This window comes from Pogonomyrmex barbatus, unplaced genomic scaffold (genome assembly GCF_055798465.1).
Source record: "Pogonomyrmex barbatus isolate J1 unplaced genomic scaffold, ASM5579846v1 scaffold3, whole genome shotgun sequence".
Classification (NCBI taxonomy): Eukaryota; Metazoa; Arthropoda; class Insecta; order Hymenoptera; family Formicidae; genus Pogonomyrmex; species Pogonomyrmex barbatus.
Genome location: NW_028297127.1, coordinates 7,823,049 through 7,841,991, shown reverse-complemented (window position 1 = coordinate 7,841,991; position 18,943 = coordinate 7,823,049). Strand labels below are relative to the sequence as shown.

The 18,943-nt window shown below is 43.1% G+C and overlaps 1 protein-coding gene across 5 annotated transcripts in view; it reads right to left on the bottom strand.

Annotated features, from left to right (window-relative positions):
• Cad87A (cadherin 87A) overlaps window positions 1-18,943 on the bottom strand; it is a 178,697-nt gene that overhangs the window by 8,438 nt on the left and 151,316 nt on the right. For all 5 annotated transcript variants that reach the window (XM_089079860.1, XM_089079861.1, XM_089079863.1 and 2 more), the window contains 9 exons: window positions 9,506-9,763; window positions 6,221-6,355; window positions 3,398-3,590; window positions 2,739-3,049; window positions 1,984-2,139; window positions 1,421-1,608; window positions 1,165-1,327; window positions 581-1,019; window positions 160-351 (listed from right to left, as the gene is read on the bottom strand). In XM_089079860.1, coding sequence (XP_088935986.1) covers window positions 160-351; window positions 581-1,019; window positions 1,165-1,327; window positions 1,421-1,608; window positions 1,984-2,139; window positions 2,739-3,049; window positions 3,398-3,590; window positions 6,221-6,355; window positions 9,506-9,763 — 2,035 coding nt within the window. The remainder of the gene's footprint in view (window positions 1-159; window positions 352-580; window positions 1,020-1,164; window positions 1,328-1,420; window positions 1,609-1,983; window positions 2,140-2,738; window positions 3,050-3,397; window positions 3,591-6,220; window positions 6,356-9,505; window positions 9,764-18,943) is intronic.

The following is an 18,943-nucleotide window of genomic DNA, read 5'->3' as shown; positions in this document are numbered from 1 at the left end:
AATGCGAGAACAAATCAGCCTGAAGTCAATTGCAACAATTTTAACGATACGTGCTCAAAAAGTAATAATAATTTATTCAGTGTTCTTTTCACTGTATATTAACGCAAATATTAACCATTGTCTCTTATTTAACTTTCCCAATCATGATAACGATAATACCTTTGTCGAGCGCTATAACTTCCACGTGATACGTGTTCTTCTCATCGTAGTCCAATTTTCGGGATACCGTGACGACGCCGGTGGTCTCATTGATGGCGAAATCGTCGAAAGCTCCCTTCTGTATTCTATAGACCAATTCCGCATTGACTCCGCTGTCGGCGTCCGTTGCGGTCACCTCCCCCACGACAGTTCCTGCCGAAACCGAATACAGTCAACTACCAACTTAATTACCGGCTAGTTTGGTAAACGATGATGAAATGATTCGCAACGAGAACGTGCGAGTCCTCTTAGTAGATGGGCACCGTTTCGAAGTAGATATCCCATATCCGGCGACCTCGATTGTACTCGTGAGATTGCTCGTAATTGCGACGATCGGGGGATCACGCGCACGATCGTCGTTAAGCGTAATCCAGATGCTTACCGATCGGCGATATCTCCGCGATGCTGGCCGTGTATATGTCATGCGGGAACACGGGCGCATTGTTGTTAACGTCGCGGACGGTGATGTTGACGAGCGCAGAGTCGACAAACTTGCCGTCGCTCGCCTGTATTGTCAGGTCGATCCAGTCGTGAGTGGCGTTGGTCATGTCGACCGGACTTTTGATGGTGATCTCGCCGGTGTCCGGGTCGACAGCGAACAAGCCGAGCTCGTTACCGCCTACCAGAGCGTACGTGATCTTGGACGTCTTGTCCTTGTCGCGCGCTTGCACCTTCAGCTCGGGCTCGAATTTCTCCGCACCCTCGTCCACCACCGCGCGATATTTATCCTGCAGGAAGCGCGGCGGACTATCGTTCGCGTCCACTAAGCTGATGCGCAATGAAACGCTCGTTGTCTGTCCTTCCCCGTTGTCGTCCGTCGCCTGAAAAAGAATACAGAATCTTCGCTGATCTTCCGGCTAATATAAATTTCAACGGGACAAGTAAAATTCGATTGATCCAATTACATTTCTAAACATATGACAATGTTATTGAGGTTTATTAATATGGTAATTGTACCAGGAGTACCTTGTAGGTGAGGAAATATTCCGTCTGTTGCTCGTAATCCAGACACGGCGACGTTCCGGGCGTCGGACAGGCTTCGACGGCGATGGTGCCGGTTTTCTTGTTGATCGCAAAGTGCTCCGCGCCCTGGCCGAGTAATTGGTAAACTATGCCGGCAGTGCCGAAGCTGCGGAACATGCAGAATCGCGACGATAAATGAAGGGTGAACGCTCTTTGATGTCTCAAAGCGGCACAAAGCATGAGCTTAACGAGCCCTTACCGTCCGCTGTCGCGATCCTTCGCTGTAATCGTTATAATTGGGCTCCCTGGGGCTGCCGTCTCGGACACCGTAGCCGTGTACGTGGGACTCCCGAAGGAAGGCGCATTGTCGTTTGCATCCGTGATGGAGATTGTTACCGTCGCCGTGGACGATAGCTTCGGGTTTGTGTGGACCTCCTCCGCGACGACCTGATAACGATAATCGTCACGTCGCGCAACGCTCACGTATCATTACTGTACAGTTAATTTTCTTGGAGAAAAAAAGAGAGACGCTTTTATCTGATATACCCTTTCGATTATTGCAATCAAATCCTAAATAATATATAATAATATATGAAAATTATTGATATAATTGCTAATAAACGAGAAAACTTTTATTTTGTGCGAATTATACTGTGTTTCATATTTTAAACTTACAATTGTTACTTGCTAAATTCTTTCTGGACGGAATTTATCTTTAGAGCTAGAAACTATTTTGATTTCGTCCATTTAACAACATCTGTAATTACTAACTACTAACTACTTAAGAAAGGCGAGAAAGGTGGATGTCTCCAGTTGACTTACCAGGATAATGAATTTCCGCTGATTAGGATTTTCGTAATCGAGCGAGCCGTTCGTAACACGGATGTTCACGGACGTGCTGCCGGTGGCCAACACGGGCTCCACGGTGAACGCACCCGTTATGTCGTCCAGTCGCAGGGAGAACACGGAGTTTAAGCCCTTAAAGTGAAAACGCCACGATCTCATTTTCATTCCCGTACGCGTACGGGATCTTTCAGGGTCGTGAAAGAGCGGGCGGTGCGACGGAAACGCGACGGCATTTAACAGCGGTCGGCTGCGATCAATACGACTGCGACGAAATAATGATTATCATTTGATATCGTAGTTTTATAACGCGTCATGAATTATTTATCCTCAACGTTTCATTTCCCGCTGCTACATTAAATGCGCGGGAAATAAATTTGATAAGCGTACGCCGAATTGAACACACGCCGAATTCGTCTTTCCGAGGTCCGTAAGGCCCGACGGCTTTACAAAAACTCGTATACATTAATGTAAATGTTACGTTGGCATTAACGGGCGTTTATCGCGCTGGATACTGGATTAATCCTTGATTTTTCGATAGTGGGGCGCCGCATCGCTCCCTCGCAGGGATTACTGATCGCTGCCGGGCCGGATGAGCCTCGTTTTCACACCCCCGAGAATCGTGGGAACGCGGAATCCCGTTCCGTATTCACGGGACGATCGGGAATCATCAGATCGCATTCGCGCGACAGCCAATATATACGGGAGTGAATCGACCGATATTCTGTGCTCACCACATCCGGATCTTTCACCGTCATGTCCAGGTGCGGCAATGGCGTGCCGTCCGGCACGTTCTCCGGGATTTCGATGTTGTACTCGCGCCGATTGAACGTGGGCGGCTCGTCGTTGACGTCCTTAATCGTCACGGTCGCCTCGGCCGTCGATACCGTCAATTTGTCGTTGCCGGGTATGCCGTCGATCAGCTCGCGGGCCTTCACGATCAGCGTGAGCACGCCGGTCGAGTTCTCCAGCGCCTCTCTGTCCAGCGGCTTCGCTGTCCTCAGCTCGCCCGTGTCGTCGTCCAGCAGGAAATAATCGAACGGATCTGCGAACGAGAGAGACAGACGTTCGACATTTGTGTGATGTGAAAGACTTTTATTGAAAGCCTTATGCAATACGGGGGAACTCGTGTAAGCTCGGCGCGATTAATTTTTGTAATCTCGCCGAGTTTCATCTCATCAAATCGGAAATTTTACGAAATTGTACATTTCGCGATGCTCTCTGACAGAATGAAAATTTTTATAATATTACATCGATCATTAATATTATCCTTTTTGATTCATATATATATATATATATTAAGATAAATTGGCTTTAGTTTGAAAACTCGACTCCGGAATATCTTGTACTCGTGCGATTTAGGTACGGAAGAGGAAGAGAGATGAATACTCACTAGTGACCAATTCGTAGATCATCTTCCGCGGCATGCCTCTGTCGCCGTCTCGGGCCTTTACGGTCATCACGAGAGTCCCGATGGGATCGTCCTCGCGCACTACACCTGTTAGCGAGTCCAGAAATTCCGGCGGACTGTTCTGAATGTCCGCCACCTTGATCTCGACGCCAGTGGTTCCATTGTTCAGACCGTCCTGCGGACAAAATTCGCACGTTCAAGTCGACTCCGCTCCACTCCCTTTTGTTAGGTCAAAGGATTCGAGCACGCACAACACGTTGATCCTGTTTTCACGATATACAATCGCGAATGTCCGTACTCTTGATGCTATTCTTAGCGTTTTTTTCACACTGCCATTCTCACAAAAATGTAGACTTATCATACCAAAAAATTAATATAAGACTGTGCACAAAAAAAATTGTATTCCACAATTTTTTATTTGCAATATTTTTAAAACTATTTTTTATCAAGTTTTTCATTTAGTTTTAATTATGCAAACAAATGTTTTGTTAATAATCCTTTATCAATAATAAATTTATTAGTTATCAGCCTTTTTGTTATATGCTATAAAAGTTAATTCAAACTACTGGTCGTTTAAATCGTATTCGTGGATCTTCTAAACCATAATTCCTTTGAAAATATCGAATTTATAAATGAAAATAATTAAAAATTTAATAATTATTAAATAAACAATTTTTAAATAACAATAATAAAAATATATAAACAACTCTCTCCCGAATATAATTTGTAATTTATTCCGGTTTAATTTATTTCCTATCAAAATATATTTTACACTTTGAAGTCGTGTTTTGAAAAATTTTCCAACATTCCCTTTTTTTATAAACTAAGATGCGCGGTAAGAATAAAAGAATCGAGATAATCCATTCGGAGAATGAAATGTTCAAACGCAGATTATCGACTCAATTATTATGACTGGGATTTGCAAGTGTTCGAAAAAAGTAGATTCTTCAATTTAAAAAAAAAAAAAAAAAAAAGTTTTGAGCATGATACTCATTGTGACGATTTATTTCGCGCAGTCACGAGTCTTCAGTCGCAATTAACGTGTCCGTTCGTTTCGTCGCTGTAATTATGTGCGCGCAATCACGAACGGGACCATCTTCTTGCATAGTAAAGGGGATGGCACTTCGGTTGCTTTCGGAGAGAACGTGTAATTAAAATCAATCTCCGCCGCTCTCACACAGAAAGAGCTCGGTCGCTTTCGTCGTCGCGAGCACACGAAGAGGGTGTCGCAAGTAACCGTAATTATCTCTTTATCTCGCGCACGTGAACGCGCGAGGATGACGTTCGAAGCGCGGCCGCGACGATGATTAATTAATCCATGTCGTCCCGATTATCGAGGCAAAAATCCAAATTCCGGAGAATGATCTGGCTGTAAGAAACATTTTCATGATTTTCAAGTCGAATAGGTGTTTAAATTACGTACGTAAATAATCGAGAGAATTTGCGTTCCAAAGATCACAGTACTATTTGTATTTCAGATTACAAGGCGTGCGAGGAAAATTCAAATAGAAAGATCAAAAAAAAAAAAAAAAGGTCCATCTGCAATTTAATCGCTTCATTCGCGACGACTCGCTTCTTCTCTCTTTTATTTTTACCATATGACCGACGCAAAGATTGCGTACGAGAGACGAGGATCAGATCGCATTTAACGCTAAATGCGCGACGAGAAAATGCGCTATTACATTGCCCGCGCGCGCGCCCGTACGGCGAACAAATATTTACTGTTTTTCTTCAATTTCGCGCTATATTCCTCAGATATTGCAGCGAAAGGAAAATACATCGCGGTACCGATGTATGGTGGAAAACCGCATCGATCATATGGGCACGTTCGCAGTGTAAAAACCTAAATGAGCTCAATGTTTGCCGCTTTGCGACGCGTGATACGTTTCGCGCACGAAAACGCATGGTAAATCACGTTCGTTTTTTTTTTTTTAAACCGAACGGCGACACGGAAAACGCCGGCTTCGATCTCTCCACGTACGTTTACGGTGCATTTTAACGTATCGGAACGACGTCGACGGGAATCAAAGGGGTAACTGAGGTAACCATTAAGGTTTCCGATTTCCGGGCACGACGCCGTCTGCTTTTTATCTATAAACTCCTTTGAAGTCACGTAAACTCGATAGTGTTCTTCGTTTTCACGCCCGAGCTCACGTTCATTTTAAATAATGCGAGGCCTTTCACTCATGGAAGAAAGCGCCTCGATTCAATGGCGCTCAAAGCTCGCGCTGTATTTGGAAAGAAAGATCCAGTTTAAAAGGCAGTCACGTTTAATATGTAACAGATACAGAAGCTAGATAGGAGCGTGATGCACAGAGAGAGAGAGAGAGAGAGAGAGAGAGAGAGAGAGAGAGAGAGAGAGAGAGAGAGAGAGAGAGAGAGAGAGTGTGTTTTTCAAACATCATCATAGACGTAATTATCGCAAAACGTTCGACCGTTAATTAACGCTGCCGCGAGAATCGCTCGTTTCGCCATTTGAACGGATGGCTGGCGTTTAAGCCTGGCCTGGCCTGGCCTGGCCTGGCCTGGCAACAGACACACGCAAGTCCGTCCGAACGCACGTCATTCTCGTCCTCGTTAGTTCACGCAAATTCGCCCGTATCTCAAATTCACCCGCAATCTCGGGCGCTACACACAGTTGCGCGTCCCGTCGTTACGGACGGATTTATCCGGCGCGTTTGCGAGAAGCGGGCCGGGCCGAGGGTGCCTTCTCTTCACGGTGCACATAATTAAAATCAATCCCCGAGTTGAGGGTGCAGTTTGAGGGGAGAGGAGAGATGGGAGGAGAGATGAGGAGGTACTCACGCTCGCTCGCAGTAGTAGCTGATAGAAAGGCCTCTCCCGGTAGTCGAGGGGTTGCCGCAGCACCAGGGCGCCCACGTACGTGTTCTGGCTCCTCTCGACATTGACTATGCCGAACTTCTCGCATGCATCCAGAAACTGTAACAAAAGTTGGCCGTCGTCATCCGCGTGAGTTACTGGCAAGCATAGCCGTGGCTCGGCTTTGCGTATTTATCGTGGATCAGACATTGTTGGCGATGGCGCGGAGTCGAGTACATTTCGACTCGAGGAGTATTCATCGAACGTATTCAACGAAGCTGTCGTTAGCGAAACGTCCAGCCCTTAATTAATCGATTTGTTGTTAGAGATCGTTTAAAAATTATTCCCTCAGCGTCATTTCAGTTGGAACTTTTGCGAAACGCTTTTTACACGAATTTTCGTCAAGTAGAGAGTTACAAAATTATGAAACCATATTCGTGAATTGAATTTCGCAGGGAATTCGAGAATGGGGATTGGTATACAATTTTTCTGGATGCAACGCTGCCCGGAATAAATGAAAAATATTAACAGAGACGAATTCAGAAATTACGAAATATATAAAAAGCCATGTCATTCCGTGTGTAATATATCACACAGAGAAAAAGAAAAATATATGTTGAGGTTCAAAAAAATCAAATAAATTTGGGTTAAAAATAATAAATTTTAAACGGCTGTGTCTCTAATTTACAATAAATTCGTGGAAAATTTCGTATTCGCTTCGAACGCTTCAATTATCATGTCAAAGCTACTATTGAAGCCACGGATCGTTAATGGAAAATTTCGCCGTTGATTCCGGTTTCGCGGATGATTCGCCGGTATCCTGAGCACTGTAAACATTAGTTACGCTTAATGACTGGACGCAATCGCGTTGTTCGGCTAACGGCGTCGCGTTCCGAGCGTATAACGAAAACGGGGCATTAAAGTTTGCCGCCGTAAAGCCGGCGGGCCATTAGTTAAAAGGTTTTACGGTTTTATTGGTCGCGCCTAACGGCCCCGACCAGGAATTTATCGAGCGGATATGACGTAGGGGGTGATGCGTTATACGTATTAATATCCCGCTACGCGTCTTTCCCATAGAAAGGTTGCGAGAGAAAGAGTGGGCGGAAAGGGGGAGAAAACCAGGAGGCTGCAGGCAGATAATTTTAACGGGTCGCGAGATGATATATACGAATTGGACCTCTCTCTCTTTTTTCCTTTGCGAGAAAAAAAAAAGAATCGCGAGCGAATGCGATACGTTGCGCCGTTTTTTCCCGTCGACCGAATTTTCAGGGCGTCCCTCCGTGACCCTTTGCGAAACGAACGGCGCGTATCGCATAACCGATTGCGCGTTACATCGATCGGGCCCTGAGCAGAAAGCAGTTTTCAACGGTAATTTTCCACAGTAACACGTTACAACTTTCCGTAAATACGATCCGCGGACGTGACTGAAATTTTATAGACTTGTGCGCGAAGCGCGATGGAACAAAAACTTATCGCAAGGCGTTCTATCAGACGCTCTATCCGAATTGGGTTTGTGCTAAATGAAATGTACACAAATTACATCTCCGGATATCTATATCGGAAATAAACGTTTATAGCAATATTTTCTTCCTATTTTCACAGTGTAAAATAAAAACTTGTGATTTCATTCTAAAAACAATATATCTCTCGTGTGCATTTTACACATTTAACGAATTTAACTACGTACTACATCTTATATTTAATGATACGTTAGAGAGAGAGAGAGAGAGAGAGAGAGAGAGAGAGAGAGAGGGGGGGGAGAGAGAAAAAGGTGAGAGAAAAGGGAGAGTAAACGTTACGTATATCTCGAAATCGCGGAGGGATAAAGTACTAAACGCGTGTCTGCATTTTTAATTGCGCGGAATAAGCATCTCGTTTGCACACGGTGAAAATAAACCCAATTACATGCCTTAGCTTAAGCTGCCGAGGAAGGCTGCTGAATTCCAGTTTCTCCTACGCGGCGACGGTAGTAAAGTTTCTGCTTACGCATCGGAACGATTATTAAATTTGCGAACGTTCCGTTATGCGCGCTACGCGCCCGCTCGTGCGAAATAGGCCACGCGCGTTTTCCGCGGGAGTTAACGTCGGGCTCCACGGCGATGATTGCGAAAGTCCGACTACGGGAAACTGGCTGCTGGCCGTCGTCGACGGGAGTCCTCAACTCTCTCTCGGGCGTGCTGCTCGGCGTTGCGAGACGAGACGAGACGAGGTTTCCGGGGTTTCCTCCATTCTCCCTCTCTTTCCCTCTTCTGGAGTTTATTACAGAATACGAGAGCGGATAACTTAATGGAAAACTGCGAAATTTACAAAGCGCCTCGGCAGCGGCGCCGATATTCCGCCTCGCGTCTCTCGCCTCGCCTCGCCGACAAGGGGAACGCTTCATCCGAGCTCTCTTCATTTACGTGAAACAACCGGCACTTGTACATCTTTTATCCGCTGTGCGAACCAACTGCATCTCAACGAGGACGGCCGTTGCAGCCCGTTTCCGATCGCGTCGCGTGATAAAGGAGGACCGAGCGGACGACGACTTCTTGGTAAGTCCTTTGAGCAGAAAACAACTACCTCTTTCGCAGTCGAAAACAACTACCTCTTTCGCAGTCTTTATTATTCCTTTTCTTTCACGCGAAAGCGATCGTTGGACACGAAAGCAGGAATGAGTTTTTCCCTTCGTTCTCTTTTTACCTTCGACTCTCTTCTTTCTTCCAGCTTTGCAACTTCCGAAACACTATCGAGTATCGATTAAAAGTAATCGATAGCGAGACAAGATCTTCAGATAAACACACAAATTAGGAAAAGATCCCACGAAATTACGAAGTAAATTTGCGGCTTGCGGTTTGCGGTATCCGAAACAAAAAGGAGCACACACACACACACATTGGCAGGGAGATGCCGTTGTTTGAATCCATGTGGGACCTGTCAGACTCCATTACGCCTTTACTCGATCACCAGTTCGGAAGGAGACAAGTGGAGAGAAAAACGCGCGTTTCTTGTCGAGAGAAGTGCGCTTCGTAAAGATATTAAGTCAAGAGAGAAAAAGAGAGAGGGAAGGGGAGAAAACGTATTGTTGTTCTCTAGGTAATTCTATCAGCGACGGATTTTCCGAGACGGTGGATCAGAGGGGGCACGACGCGATTCGTCGGTTGAAATTTTCCTCTACGGGAGATCCCACGTGGAAAGACGGCAAGAAATTCGATCGCCGGTCGGGACCAGATAAAAATATCTTTCACGGGACATTACCGCGCGCGCTACTAACGCGTATTAATGACTCACCTGTGGCTGCGGGACACACGTTAGATCTATGATGTCGCCCAGCAGGTCAGGATCCACGACCCTGATACCCGGCAGTATGGTGGAGCCGACCGGGGTGTCTTCCTCGGCGACCGCCTCGTACGGCACACCCAGGAAGTGCGGCGGATTATCGTTCTCGTCCAGCACGATCACGTAAGCGTCGACGCCAACGATGTTTGGCTGCTGCCCCGCGGGAACCTCGTCCTCCAGAGTCACGCGGAAGCGTATCGTGTCGTTCTCCTGGAAAGAGAAAGAGAGGGACTCTCGAGTACTACGCCGGAATCGAGTTTTTGACTTTAGGGGAATTATGCCGTTGACTTTAAAGAGGGTTCAGAGTTAACTTATAAGACGGCTGACGCTTAGCGTTTCGAAGTTCGGAAACGTCGGTGATATTTTCGACTTCAAAAAGTCCTCGAGCTACGCGTTTAAATTAAAGATTTGTAGAGCGGCTTCCATTCCAATTCCATAATTCAAATATAAAATCTCTCGAAGCGGACTTTGTAAAGTCCGACTTGGACTTGATCCACTCCTCGTCTCTTTGTGATCGCTTAGCGACCTTAATACGTCACGTATTTTGTATCTAGTGCCTTTGACATCCAGCGCTCACGTGCGATCTCGGACGTGCGCTGGGGCAAGAGCTCCCCTCCTCCTAAGAGCTAAGAATTTTACTGTATCCCTTACGAAGCCTTAAAGGAAGGCACATGGATCTCGAACGTGCCTCAATTCGTACGTGAGGGAACTCTACTTTCTAGAGCATCGCCGTTTTACGAGATCGATCATTTGCGAACGGGTCTTCCCAAGTCCCATCTCTGGACCATCCCTGGAGGAGTTTTCTTTTCTCGACGAAGGAAGTCGAGAGTTGTCGTAGCAAGTGTGGTAAACGCCCGACTTTATTGGCGGATTTGTGCGACAGAAGCCCCACTGTATAGGAAGAAAGGAGCAAATCCGCCTTTCGCGAATTTCGAGAGACGAGCGCTCTTTCTCTTCACGATTCGCGAAAAATTCGACCGTTTTTGATGAATGCATTTTTCATGACGCGTATTGTTACATACTTTTATCGTAGAAACGTGTCGTGCCGTTTATTCCTCGATGGATAAATACGTTATCGTGTTGAAATGTTCTCAAGTTTACGAATACACGGGCCGAGTCTCGAGGCTCTCATTTGAGAAGAGGCGAAAAGAGCCAAGTCCTAATATTGAAAAAGCAGTTTCAAGTCTGCATCTTTAAGCAACTTTGCGAAAGTAGTTTCGTAGATAGTCCCAGATCTTTGCAAAGTTTGTCGAAAAATGACGAGAAGAAAGGCAGCTTCGGGAACAAGACATTTCATGCAAATAATGACAGAGCTTTTATTATAATAATGCAATGCTAGTTTGGGTAAGCTGAATATAACAAAGGGGCAAAGAGTCATTTACTGCAATTTTACGTTTTAAACAAAATAATGGACAACAGAAGAAGGATTAAAATTAAAAACGGCAGCAATTTGTTGAAAATATTGTTGAAAAGAGTTTGAAAAAAAAAAAAATAAAGGCTGCAAAGTGTCGTCGTTTCGAGTTGATATTATTCGCGCGGAAGTTTGGAAAGAACGGAAAAATGGGTACTACCGAGGATTCAGTAGTAGCTAACGAGGTCGAGGGTGGAAAGATGGCACTCAAAGTTCTTGCCAAGTGTGTACGTGTACCCAATTGCGCATGCATTAGAATATATACATATTTACGCGGTAGATAGTCTCCCAAAGGCGTCATCGTAACGGAGAACAATAATAACGCGATACACCTGATGGCGAAGTTGAATTTGCTTGTAACATATTACGCCCGAGATGCAAATACGAATTCTCTCGTAAGAAATCGATTATTCGCGGTCTTCTATTCTTGCTGCGTCTGAAAATTCTGAATCAAAAATCGAGAAATCTTTTATTCAAAGTATGAAATAAATATCTACTTGAAGTCGGACAATTTGCTGCCAAAATTAATATATAATAACATTCATTTTAAATAATCGATTCTAATTTATCAGACTCCAAGATGGAATTTTATATATATATATATATATATATATATATATATATATATATATATATATGTACCTGTATAATTCACGAGAAACGTTTCAATATACGCATATATAATTATTATGGATTATGGATTGTTGGCTTTAATCAAATAATCAGAAGGTAACGGTTTCATCCCTTAATTATGAGAAACAGTAATAATGAATAAACATCGTAAGCAATTGCAATAATACAGTAGAATGATAAACAACAGCGTGCACGTAAATCGTAACGCATCATAACGCGCTTGATGATATACCGTAATAGTGATAGCACCGACGTTATCACATCCACTCTGTTCCAGTAATTACGAATATAGCGCCAAATCTCGAAAATTTCCAGCGATGCGGATAATAACGCCTGCGCAATATTCGCATAGACGTGATAATGCTCGTCTGCGAGCGGCCCAGAAAGGGGAAAAAAGACATACAGATAAATAAATAAAGAGAGAAGGTACAAAATGTAACTGGATGATAGAGAGAAGCCAAGACAAATTTATTTCTGTTTGCGATCGCATCGATTTTGCGGAAACTCGATGCACAATCCGTGACGCGGGGAGGGGAGGGGGAGGGGTGTACGCACACGCATGTCGCGTTTGCACGCTGTAATTTCAACTTTCCAACTAACTGCACTTCCTCTGCGCGAGTTCCGAGCTGAACCAAGGTATATTACGTCTCGCTGGAGATTATGGAACAATAATTTGACATCCCATTTAAAAGGAGTAAAATAAAAACTGACACATTCGGATTTATCTTGTAAAATTTGATATGTGCTCAATTTTGATATAGATGCCATATACATTTTAACAACGGGTCACAATCTGATGAGAAATGGACAAAAATAATGGGGAATAAAATCAGATTTGCTGGGATCTACGTTGTTCCATTTCTGTCACTATCTTTTCAGTGATGAATTTATATTATACGTTTTACGTTTGGCAAATTACAACCGCTTTTAAGAAAAGACATGTCAGATGTTTCTTTCTACCGCAATAAAAAACTGGACAATTTTTTTTAATAAATTTATGAAAATATCCGAGAATATGCAAGAATAAATAAGAGACTAATATTCTCTTTTGGAGCATCGAATTATACATTTCCAATTCAGTTCAAAATCGAGACGATACACGCCCGTGTTTTTTTTATCTTCGTTACAATACGCGATTGTCTTGTGAAATCTATTGTGAAATTTCATGAAAGATAATAAATTGAATCTCTCGATTTTACGTCGACTTCACGTCTGAGCGAAGGCTACGGGCAAACCCCCCCCCCCCCCAAAAATTGCAGGTGAAGTTTGCAGTGCGAAAAGAAAAAAAGGAATCGCTTCTTTCTTCCGGTTTGGATGACCTCGCACATAAAATGCCTTATCGTAAACTCTTCGCCGGACCTTCACCGTAAATGCGAACGACACTCGCAATAACGCGGGACGCAGTCAGATATCAGTAGTGTGGGTCAAGCGCGGATGAGGGGGTCGCAGTCGGGGGTGAATCACGGAATGAAACTGCGGATTTCATTCCGCATCCATCTCCGCGAGTCGCTCCGGGCGAGAAATTTCCAGCTTGCTGCGAGTTCGGTTGACCGAATGTAAAGAATGGCGTCGTTATTATCGCGGGCGACGCATTCTGAACGGTCGGAACGTCGAAATTACTTAAAAGCGACCTACTGCTCGGCCGGAATTCCCGGTGGAATTTACGAAAAATGCTTCCTCGATCATTCGTCCCGGAACGATGGCGATAATTGCACGCTACGACGACTCGATTCATTTCACAGTTTGAACTATCGACATGTTGCATTGATTCACACCGCGCCGAATTCTGCTTCCCGCTTATAATTATGAATTATGTGAAATATAAAGAATTCTTTTAATAAAATTTCCTCAAAGTTATTTTTGCTTTTGCAAAACATCATATATTCTTTAGACAATGGAATTAATTAAAAATTTTTCAAAAGGATATTGGATAATATTTATGTTTTTGAAGTTTCAAAGAATGAATTGAAGTTAAAAGGTTTAATAATATAATTGTACAAGTGTCCTTTTATCATCCTATCGTTACTTTTGCATCAATAGCGATTCGCTCGAACAGTCTTTTCTAATGCTGTGATGAAGTCCCGGTTTCAAAAATTTTCGTGCGAGATTCTTTTTGAGATAAATAATTCAGTTTTGGCGTGAGAGAAACTGCAATTAACTACTAATAAATGACATTCAAGAAAGCTCTTCGTATACCTGCCGTACATCGTATTTGCTGTATTGCAATGATGCATTAAGGAAGCAATGTGATTGATACAATGGCTCGCGCTGCGAGGAAAGTAACCGCATCGATGAGATACGGGCGTGGAAAGGGAAGCGGGTAATTGAAATGGCTGGACGTCGGCAAAGTTGCCTGTTTCCATTTCGTTTGCCATCTTCCGTACCTTTGCGTGCCTTTGAGCAACTTCGAAAGCTTTGGCAAAAGATAGACGGGCGAACATACGTCTCCGTTGTAAAAAAAAGAAAGAAAAAAAATAGAGAGAGAGAGAGAAGGATACGAATAAAGGCGGCCTTTGCGCACTCGGTTTTTCCTTTATGCTCGAAAATACGCGCGGACGACGTAATTCGGATGACGTTTAACGATACGTGAATTAATTACAGCTAATTCTCAAAGCATCCTTCCGTGGTGATTTGTTCCGGTGCGGAATGAGCAATCACGCCGGAAACGAGACGATTTCGCGACAGTGTAACGTCGCCTGGTCGACGACGATGGTCGTATCAATTGGGAATAAATACTTTGACAGTCGTCCCGCGCGCGCGCGCGCGCGCGCGTTTCGCACACGTTCATTCGTGCGATCGTACTTCATTTGCGATATCAAGACTATAATTTACGCGCGTGTGTGCGCGCGCGCGCGCGCGCGCGCACGCGTTTCGGCGCACAAAATGGACACTGTCGAGCGTGGCATATCGCGAAATGCATGGACACGAGACGGACGCAGTCGCGCGCGGCTAAATGACCGACGAAAATCGAATAACTCGACGGGATTTCGTACGGCTTGCGTGCGACATGACAAACGCCCGCGCGGTCGGGTCTTCGCTCGGGCTTATCTGGAGGGGGAGGGAAAAAAAATCGCCGGGGAAAAAGGAAAAGCGCGGCTCGCCGTCGCGCCCAGTGAATTATTACGCGGTCGGCTGATACGCGATCTTATTATTTGTTGCGAAAAAGAAGGGGAAAAAAAAAGAGGAAGAACGACTGCGCTCGCGTGCGCGTCCACGAATTTCGAAGCTCGAAGATAAGTTTACAGCCGCCGCGCGTTATTCTTTTTTTTTAACATGCGCGGTCGTTCCTTTTAAAAAGAGCTTTATTTAGCAAAAAATATCAAAAATAGATTTCGCTCGTACATACACGCTTTCTCTTTTGTATGATATACATGGGTGTGTGTTTGCAAAGAAAAGAGTTCGACCGAACGACGATACGATACTGAACTACTGACAATTTTTATTCTTCACGCAGTGTATTATATATCTGTAAAATCATCTTTATGAGATATCTGTATTTACTTTTCCTTACGTAAAAGATTTCAATGTATTATCACTGCCAATAAACGATACATTTATCCGCGTTAAATTCCCCCGATAAGAATTACATCGCGTACAAGTACGTGTGGGATTGTCGAGACATACTAATCGGTACTCAAAATCCAATGTCCACGACACGGGCTCACGAGAGCGAGCCGCTTATAACATAACACGCTCGTTGGTAATTCGGCATTAATGGTATTACATTCCCACAATGTCTCCGCGTATAAATTGATCTGAACCAATGGAATATCTGGGAAGGAATACCTTCGCATCTACAGCGACTTCGCGTATCGAAACGCGAAACGTATAATCGGATCTACAGTCTGATATAGATTTTCATTATAGTTATTACATCATCGTTATTGGCGCGCGCGCGCGGGTTTCATTATTGAAACTTCACGGATTTTATTCTTGTATTTGCAATAGAAAAAATCTCGATATGTCGATAGAATTATATTTTATTCATATATTATTTTATTTTGTAAAAGACACTTTTGAATTTTTTATGTTTGGAAATATATGTAGAACGCATGAAAGGGACATTTCTGTTCAGAATAAAAATGATGAATAAATTAACGGATTATTTTAGTTTTTATTGATTATTTTAAAAACCTCAGTTATCTAATAATAATAATAATAATAATTAATAATGAGAATAATCTTATCATCGTAGTTCTATATATACATATATATTATTTCTAATTTTTTAAAAAGTGTGTTTTTCTCTTTTATAAATTGATTCTTGAAAAATAATTAATTTTTATAAAAAAGTTATAGATGCGAAAGTATGCTAAAATGAAAAAAATTCTCAAATAATTAAAAAAAATAATATTTAAAATATAAGAAACTTAAAAATTATAAAATATTAGATATGGTTTCGCTTTTTAATTATATTAATCAATTGCCTAATTACATAATGAACAAGGAAAACTTTAAATAATTAATAAAACAAAAATAATTTTTAAAGAATAGTCAAATTAATATAAAATTACATAAAAAAAGGAACATTAAAAAACATGAGTTTTTATTGTGTCCCTTTCAAAAATATGACATCGAAATAAGAAAAAAATTACTTCTATAGATACAATATTAAATAAAAATTACCTAGCATTGTAATTATTCTTTGATTTACATATGTATATTTATTTGCACTAAATTCAACAAAATTAATAGCACTTTAGAACATTTTTCTTAAATAACTGAATATTTTCCTTAGATACATCGCGTATCGTTGCCACGTTTAAAATGACAGCAGAAGTTAAACAAAATAAATCATTAGAGTGTTGCACAAAATTAAAATATTTTTTGTTGTTCAAATAAGTTTCATTTTTCTAAAAAAATTGCAATGTCCGTTTCTTTACGCGTCCCTTCCATGGCACCTCTTCTCCTAGAACATTTCCTCTCAACTCGCTCCGCTTCTCCAAGATCCTCATAATTTCTCACAGTCCCTTAGATCGCGTGACACAAGCGACGTGAACTTTCTTCTTACGTCGCCTACGTCGCTTACGCCTTTTCGTAAAAAAATTTTTTAATCTGACGCCGCGCTGACGGGCTGGTCGGCACGCGCGTCGTTTAAGGCAAGGGACTTTTCCATTTTGCTAACGGCTCCGGCAGCGTGTCCTCTGTTGCGTTCGCTATCGGAATTTTAATTTGCACGCGTATGCGGAGCGCGGCGGGCGCGCTTTGCCGAATGCAAAAGCGAAACGAGCGCGCGGTACTCGTGACAGAGCGTTTGACGCGCGACGACAATTCCGTCATTACGCCGTTGACGGAATGCAGCAACGCCTGTGTGAAAAGCGCTCCCTAACTTTTCGCCTCTTCCCTCCCCTGCCCGCCCTCCTTCCCACCACCTCTCGTTTTCCCGCGTGCATTCCGCACCACAATTGATTATTTATTCGGAATTAATCGGAAGGAATTTTACGCTCGAGCGCAATCGCGCTCGACATTGTGCCGGGCAGACTGCATTCTTTCGCGAATTTTCCATTGGCGATTACGTGATGCAGCGTGATTCAAAGAACTTACATTTTATTGCGAAACTGAGAAAAAAAATGCGACTTTCCGCAATTTGGTGTTACACATGGTGTATTTAAAATCAATACGTTTGGTGCATTATTTCAATACTTAATTAAATTCAATGTTGTACATTTTGGCACATTTTAATTGAAAAGTGAAGAAACGATGATCACCATATATTCAAAATAAAATTTTATTTAGATTCAACAAATATTAAACTGTGTGAAGTCGTAAATGACATACAATCCGAAACGCTTGTTCGTAAAATTATTCGTGTCACGTCGGTACGAGACAAATTAAGCAAATTATGTGTGCACGTGACATTTTTGTTTAATTTAAACTTATTTAAAACTTGACAAAAATGTATAATCTTCGAAATGTTAATTTCAAAATGTCAATATCTCTGCAAAAATTAATAACGTTAAATAAAAACCACGAGTGTCGGAAATAAGACTAACTGGAATAGTTTAAAGAAAAGCCAAAATTATTTCACGATAAATTTTCTTAAAAGCAAAATAAATGAGTTTATCCAAAGCTAATATAATATTACTGTTTTTAAAAATTTAAATTGCCTTGACATTATTATCCACAATATAACTATAAGCATTTGATTGCATTACCATACACAATTTTCGTGATAGCTAGCTGTGATACGCTAAAATTACCTCTCAAAGTTTCTCTCACGACATTATAAAGATAATTATTGTTAATTGCTCGTCTGTGACTACTACGTCGCAATACAAGACCCCTATGATTACGCATTTAAAACCTTAATTGCCTCAAAAACGAGCATTTAAGGAAATAACGAACGCATCGTACGGCAATAATTTATTTTCAACCACAGGGGAGGCGATGTTCTTTTTCAAAGAGAAACGCTAAATGGATTCATCGACGCCTAATATGCCAAAATTACGCCTTTGAAAAATTCCTTTCGCCCAATTACTCGCGCAATTACCGCCAATTATTCGTCGTGCCGTCGTGACGTCACAATGCAGGAGCTCCGAGACCGCCGAGCTTTATGGAAAATCGAACCGTCCGTGGGTGACGTGTGTGTGTGCGCGCGCCTTTCTTCGCGCATCGATAAGAGTATGAATTCACGCGATAATTTGGGGCTGACGGCATTTGCACGTTACAACGTTGAAATGTGCGCACGAACTGCCAGACGTGGCCCGCCTCTCCGCCGCCCTCGTCGCTAATTCGAATTTAATTTCGCGCGAATTAAAAGTTAGTCCTCCGTCGTGCACGCGGACCCACGTGCACGTTCCAATCCGTAATTGGAGTCCGCTCGCGTCTCTCGCGAGCTGGCCCCCGCACTAGCTGCTTTGCACACGTCGACCTGTCTCTCGCGCGAGATATCCCATGGTGTCTGAGAGAGACATCCCGGTCCGAAGCCCGGGAATACGATCGTGCTCGTTACAGGTCGCGACCTGAAACGCTGAGCTGCGATTTTTATTTCGCACGTATCCTGTGATGATCTCGTTCCCGGGCGATGTGAACTCTCGGCTAACGAGCGCGTATCGCGCGTGTCGCCCTCTTTTTCCCGTCCCTCTTCAATCGGCGATCGTGATTTCGGCCGTCGGCACTCCGTGACACACGCGGCGAGTCGCTCCAACGGCGTTTCGTCGCGAGCAAGCACAAATGTCGGAAAAATCAAGGCGCGAGACAGAATTGCGAGAAAGCGCGTTTAGCCTTTCCTAGAGGATTGCTTTATATCCATCAGATTTTCTCAGATTGGATTAAATGCTTGGATTAATGCAAGATCGATATTCCTTCTCGCGAGAATGAAGCTATAACGAAAAATAGTTGCACGT